The following is a 6,445-nucleotide window of genomic DNA, read 5'->3' on the forward strand; positions in this document are numbered from 1 at the left end:
AACTAGAGCATGTACCACTCTGACAAGACAGGGCGCAGGCAGGTAAGGTCTCAGCCGGAGTACCAGATGGAGCTGGTAGACAGTTGCTCTGGACTCAGAATTGACCTGTGTGGAGGTACAGGAAGCTTGTTATCCACAATAAACAACAGTATAGATGAGCCCTATTTGCCCTCTCCCTTTGATTTTTGTCATGGGAGCATGTTGACTCATGGTGTGGTCAAAAGCAGCAACGACCTGTCCTCTTATGTCCCATTGGTTGGGATATTACAGATGACCAGCTCCCCCTGTGGATATATGCACACTGTGGAAACCCTCCTACTTTGTAAATGGTTATCTCTCTGCACAAAGAGTCTCTCTCTCTCTCTCTCTCTCTCTCTCTCTCTCTCTCTCTCTCTCTCTCTCTCTCTCTCTCTCTCTCTCTCTCTCTTACACACACACCCCGTCTCCATGCACAGATACACAGAATACATATATGCAAACAAACATATATAGATATCCATGCACACATATGCATCCATGTCTAGTAGACCCTCCTATGTTGTCGTCTAATGCTCTGGATTCAGAGTCATGTCAGGACACCAAGCCTATCTGTCCCATGTCCCAGGGAGCTGTTGGGCTGTGGAAACTTTCAGCAGTGTTGGAGCTGGTTGCAGAAGGGAGATGCTCTTCCTAGAATAGTCCCATCTAAGACCCCCAGGGGTTTTAGCGCTGGATCCAAGGGGCCACTCTTCCTCGGCGATTGGGTGCATGGGAGCTGGATAGACGCCAGCACCTCCTAGACAGTGCGCCGGAAAGTCTTGCTGACAAAGCAGTAGAGGAAGAAGTTGAGGGAGGTGTTGAGCATGGCCACCATGTTGGCAACGTCCATTGCGAGGTGGACTTCCCAGTTCTGTCTGACGGAGGCCACATAGAGGTGGTAGATCATGACAACGGTCCGTGGAGCCCAGAGGATGATGAAGACGGTGGTGACGGCCAGCAGAATGGCTGTGGTCTTGCTGAGGCGCCGGTGGGGCCAGCCTGAGTGCTTGAGCTTGTAGATGATCACAGAATTCGTCACCAGGAAAATACTACAGGGGATGAAGTAGATGAGGAAGCAGTGGAGCCATTTCAGGACCTTGTCCATGGTGGTGGGTGGGTAGGCATCATGCCAAACATCCAGCCACCCGTAGAAGGGGATCCCGGTGGCCAACGATACTGCAAAAACGGCGCCAATGATCTTCCGGGTGCGCCCTGGGTAAGACACAGCCCTGTACTGCAGTGGGTGGCAGAGGGCCACGTAACGGTCCACAGTGAGCAGGACAGTCACCCAGATGGAGGCATGATTGGCTGTGAACTGCAGCACGTTGATGGTGAGGGTAAAGGCGCCCGGAACCTCGCGGCCCAAGATGGCCGCCTGCACAATGAAGCCCGCGAAGACGACAAAGACCTGGGTCATAATGTCGGATCCCGTGAGGGCCAGGAGGTACCAATAGGAGGATTTCTTGGTGCGGGCAGCCAGGCGGGTGAGCGCAATGGCAGCCAAAATGTTCACTGAAATGAGGAAGAGAGGCAAGCGAGTTGGAATAGGTGGGAGATCATCACAGAAAACAACAACCACCACCACCACAAGCAAGGCACAGGAACATAACAAATAGCCTCCACCTGCAAATCCGCTCGACTCAAAACTCAAATTAAGAAAAAGAGAAATGGAAATGTGGTGGTAGTTCCAAACAGAATGACTCTGCTAAAGACAGGCAGTGCGGCTGTCAGGGAGCCCTGGGTTCAAATCCCCACTCAGCCATGAAGCCCATTGGGTGACCTTTTGCACATTCCTTCCCCAGCTTTCCTCAATGTGCCCAATGTCTCTCCAGGCCATAACTCAGTAGCAGAGCATTTGCTTTGCCAGCCGAAGGTCCCATGTTCAATCCCTGGCGTCCCCGGCAAGGCTGGGGAATGTCCTCTGTTGGAAACTCAGGAGAGGCATTGCCAGTCAAAGTGGACCACACTAAGCTGCCAGATGGGCCAGTGGTCTAACTCAGTATAAGGCTGCTTTCTTTGTTAGCAGTGGAGGTCTCTATTCCTTCGAGATCCAAAGTCTTCTCATTTATGTTGGGGAAGCATGGGTATCTCGATTTAGGCTTGGCTCTGAACCTTCTCTCCTGCTCAGTGCTAGTCAGATTCTCCTTCAGGGCCTCCGGTCTACCGTGTTTCTCATATTATAAGACACGTCTTATATTTATTTTTTCCTCAAAAAAACACACTATGGCTTATTTTCAAGGGATGTCTTATTTTTTTCCTCCTCCTCCTGCCACGGCCGGCATTGCTGCTGCGCCTATCACTATGTCTTATTTTCGGGGTATGGCTTATATTCCTTGAATGCTTAAAAATCCTGCTATGGCTTATTTTATGGGTATGTCTTAAAATATGAGAAACAGGGTACTTTCCCCCAGCACAGATTCACAAAGCTACACTTGCTGAACGGTCCAAACCAGTCGCATGTCCAGGATTGTCTTATCTACATGAGCTCATGGCTCCCTCTAGTGATTGGTTCTAAAAATAATACTCTGCTTTACATAAGGGGACCATCTATTTGTCCTAAATAACATTTCCTTTCCCAAGCCAATACAGTAGCTTCTATATTTTTTCCCCTTTGTTTCCTGAAGGTATGCCATTTTTTTTAGCTCATAAAATGTGTCCCCTTTACAACACAGGGAAAAAATATGTCCTTTTGATGCAGTTGGCCACAGACAAAGAGATGGGTCTCTTGTGAGTTGTGCCTTGGCAAAGTATCCCAAAGTTTGAGAATTAAGTGGCATTCATGCAGATTATAATTTAGAATTTCAGAGAACTTGGTGCCATCAACGAACACCCCCACTTTGTGCAGCATAATTCTCACTGTAGGAAGGCCACTACACAGTGGTTGAGTTTTGGCACAACCTTACAATTTGCTATCTATATTTATTTCCAACCACTGGCACAACTTTTTAAAAAACCTCACATTTATTTGCATTGAAATGCGTTTCATTCTCATTACAACGTCCCAATTTTCAAAGTAATGAATTCTGTGAGAACACGGCACTCCTCTATTTACAAAGCTTAGTAGCATTTATGACTTGTGCTCATATAGAACATTTCATGACCATTTTCCATTTCCTGCTTTCCATTATGGTGTGTGAATGCTGCTAACAGTGACCCAGCTGCATTTGATTAAAAAGGTTTCTTATTTTGTAAACAAGGGGTAAATTAATCCATACCAAGCAGCAATGTATCAACAAACCCTCACTTGGAAAAAATATGCCTTTTTAAAATTTGTTCCTTTGTTCCCTTTCTGCTCTCTCATCACATGACTCCTTGGCTTTGCATCCTTCTGAACTCCCTAAGGTTATTGTGATCATTGTCAGATTTGCTTGCAAATCATTTATGTGAACACTTCTTTAACCTACTTCCCAAAGCCCTTGCTATTTTCATACCCAAATTTTCCCACCATTTGCCACTTTCTCTCACCCCAGAGCTCATGATCCACATGTTCTCAAGATTTTATTTCCTTTTTGTTGATGGGTACCAGCCACAGGTCCTTCTCAGTGGTGGCTCCACATCTTGGAACAGTGCATTTGTTTGTCCCCTTTGCATCAAAGTTTTAGGTTGGTTCCAAGAAGCATTTACCTCTGTGATTCTGTTGTGGGCTTTTATTTGTTTCATGGTTTTTTAAAGTTGTTGTGATGTGGTTTTTATTGTATCATTTAAAATTTTAAAAGCATATTTTTATTTAATAAGATTTTTTTTTATTTCACTGTATTTCAATTCCACTTTTCTTTCAAAGCAAAGTACTGTGAATTAAAAATTCATTCACTCTGAATTGCTGCTTCTCTTCCTCCTTGTTCTTTGTACCTCTTAAGCTTCTCCCAGACACACCTGCGGAGATGGCTTGCTTCTCATCCTTTTCCTTACCTGGTAGACCCACACACAGCAGGATGCAGTAATAGATGACAGCAGCAGTGCCAGCAAGACAAGGCGATTTTCCATCCCCATCTGGGTCCCTGGCATTGTTTGCCCATGTTGCATCGGTCATGTTCATCTTTTCTTAGTACCTTCCAGCTAGGAGGGAGGCAAAGGAGCAAATGGTGAAGAATGCAGTCAACTCTTGGCCTACATCATCCCAGTTTCCCACAAAGCATGGAACACTTTGATTGAAATTCTCCCTTCGCTAAGCACGGGGTGAAAAACAACAGTACAAGCAGAGAGAAGAAGAAGAAGAAGAAGAAGAAGAAGAAGAAGAAGAAGAAGAAGAAGAAGAAGAAGAAGAAGAAGAAGAAGAAGAAGAAGAAGAGGAGGTGGAGGAGTTTGGATTTGATATTCCGCTTTATCACTACCCGAAGGAGTCTCAAAGCGGCTAACATTCTCCTTTCCCTTCCTCCCCCACAACAAACACTCTGTGAGGTGAGTGGGGCTGAGAGACTTCAGTATAGAGAGATCAATATAGCAATGGTTGCAGCAGCTCTTGGCAACTGTTGATTATGTTTTAACCTCCTGGTGTACTCTGTGGATCCCTAGATTGTGGCAGACCACCCTGATCGGTATCAATATATAAGTGGAGGCTCTCTCGCTTGGCCTAGCGGTCTTGTTCAAGGCAAAAACAGATGGAGAGGTATTAGCTGGATGCCTCTTCTCCTCCCTGACCCAGATATGATCAGCCACTGACTTCTGTTTCCTGAAGATTATCAGCTGGCTACAGGACTTTGAGAAATGCCATGACAGCCAATTCCCACCTTCGCGTCCAAAAGGAATGAAGGCAGGGTGCCCTCTAGACATGTAAAGCGAAGTGGTAGAAGGGTGGCACGCACAAACACACAAGCGCGTGAAATCACGCAACAGAACCCACTGCCAGTGGATTGCTGAAGCCTCAGAGACAGGAGTGGGTCCAATGATTTAAGCACCTGCAAAGATGCTCACTTAGGGAGTGGGCAGCAAGTGATCATTAAATAGAAGCAAGTTAAAAGGTGGGATCCATTTAGTACTAACCCCCCTGAGACAGGAGCTAAGCAGAGGCATATTTGGTTGGAACGGTAGGCATAAAGTCACACAGATGGACAGCAGCAGCATGAATATTGGACACACACACACACACAGACACACACACACCCCTTTATAATGGGCCCTGCTAACTTATTCCAACCTTTCCTAGTTATCTGGACCCCTCCATACAGACCGAAGGTGTAAATAGGTGAATAAACCCTATTTCTTAAAGCTAAGACAGTCTCTGCCATGGCTCAATGCTTCAATGGAACACAGGTCCTGGGTGAGTGCCTGGAGCCCCCTGGAGTCTTGCAGAGAGTGGGGGTGGGCACCCAGCTTTTGTAACAATATGCTGGAATCTCCTGTCCGTCTATCCCATGGGTCTCGTGGAACTGAGCAAGGTAACATCACACCTCGGGTTAATTCCAGGGTACCGGTCCACTTACCCCCTTGTCGATCATGCTACTCTGCTCAACCCACATTGCTAGAAAGGCAGACGTTTGCAGTGCCGTCCAGCAGATGGATCCTGGCGGGAATCTTACCTTGATGCCTTTGCTGCAGAAAGTGGTGCCCTGTCTTTGCTCTTGCTTCTTCTCCCTGATCAGATGGTTCAGCAGTGCATCTCCTCCTCCTCCTCCTCCTCTTCCTCCTCCGTGCACCAAACCTGTAAGCCTTGAGAGCCAGCGCTGAGAGGCAAATTGTGAAATAGGCTGAGCGAGCAGCCAGAGTCTCGGAAAGAGGGAGGAGGAGCAGCAGCAGGTGTGTGCTTGATGCAGACAAACCTGGAATGAGTTGAGAGAGTGTAAGTGGGCTGGCATAGCACAGATGGAGTGGCCACAGGGCATTTTTTTTTGTCAAGCTCCTGTTTCATGGTATAAACTACATGTCGGAAGAGACAGAGCCTCAGATCTGAGTGTTGAATGCAAAATATGTGGGCAGGGTACAAATAATAAAATTATTTTTTTTTAAAAAAATATATTTATTGATTTTATAAAAACATGACAAAGAAAACAGAAAAAGAAACACAGAATATACAGAACAAAACAAAACAAAACACCAACATTACAATAAAAAGAAATATCAAATCAGTCTTATATCACCAATCTTAGTCGACTTCCTCCATTCCCTCCCAACTACGCTTCCTTATCTTACTTCCTTAGTACTTTCCAAATCTTAATTGCAATCTTTTTATCAATTATCTATACCTATTTATACTCTTAATGGATTATATCAATACTGTAAATCTCCTATACCCATCTCAGAATACAATTCTATTCTATTTAAATCTTAAAATTCAATACAATAATAACTCTTAACTAAATCTTAATACCTAATAAACTTGACTAACACTCTTCTACAACCTCCCATAATAATAAAAATTATTATGTGCAGCAATAAAGCCTGTCAATTGCTATTCCTGGGATGTCAAGCCCGTTTAACATCACATACGCCT

At 45.3% G+C, this 6,445-nt stretch overlaps 1 protein-coding gene across 1 annotated transcript; it reads right to left on the minus strand.

Moving 5' to 3' along the window:
• Positions 1–739: 739 nt before the first annotated feature.
• Positions 740–4,054, minus strand: GPR142 (G protein-coupled receptor 142). Its single transcript, XM_035104102.2, has 2 exons — positions 3,928–4,054; positions 740–1,530 (listed from the first exon to the last, which is right to left on the minus strand). The coding sequence occupies exons 1-2, from the start codon at positions 4,052–4,054 to the stop codon at positions 776–778; spliced, it is 882 nt and encodes a 293-aa protein (XP_034959993.2). The 3' UTR covers positions 740–775.
• Between the last annotated feature and the right edge of the window lie 2,391 nt (positions 4,055–6,445).

The sequence above is a fragment of the Zootoca vivipara genome, chromosome 2 (assembly GCF_963506605.1).
Source record: "Zootoca vivipara chromosome 2, rZooViv1.1, whole genome shotgun sequence".
NCBI classification, from domain to species: domain Eukaryota; kingdom Metazoa; phylum Chordata; class Lepidosauria; order Squamata; family Lacertidae; genus Zootoca; species Zootoca vivipara.

What these genes read in the sequence shown, in the direction of transcription:
- GPR142 (XM_035104102.2), bottom strand. Translation starts at nt 4,054, where the DNA reads ATGAACATGACCGATGCAACATGGGCAAACAATGCCAGGGACCCAGAT. An exon ending in GCTGTGTGTGGGTCTACCAG is followed by an intron (nt 1,531 to 3,927) that starts GTAAGGAAAAGG and finishes TCCTCATTTCAG; the next exon opens with TGAACATTTTGGCTGCCATT.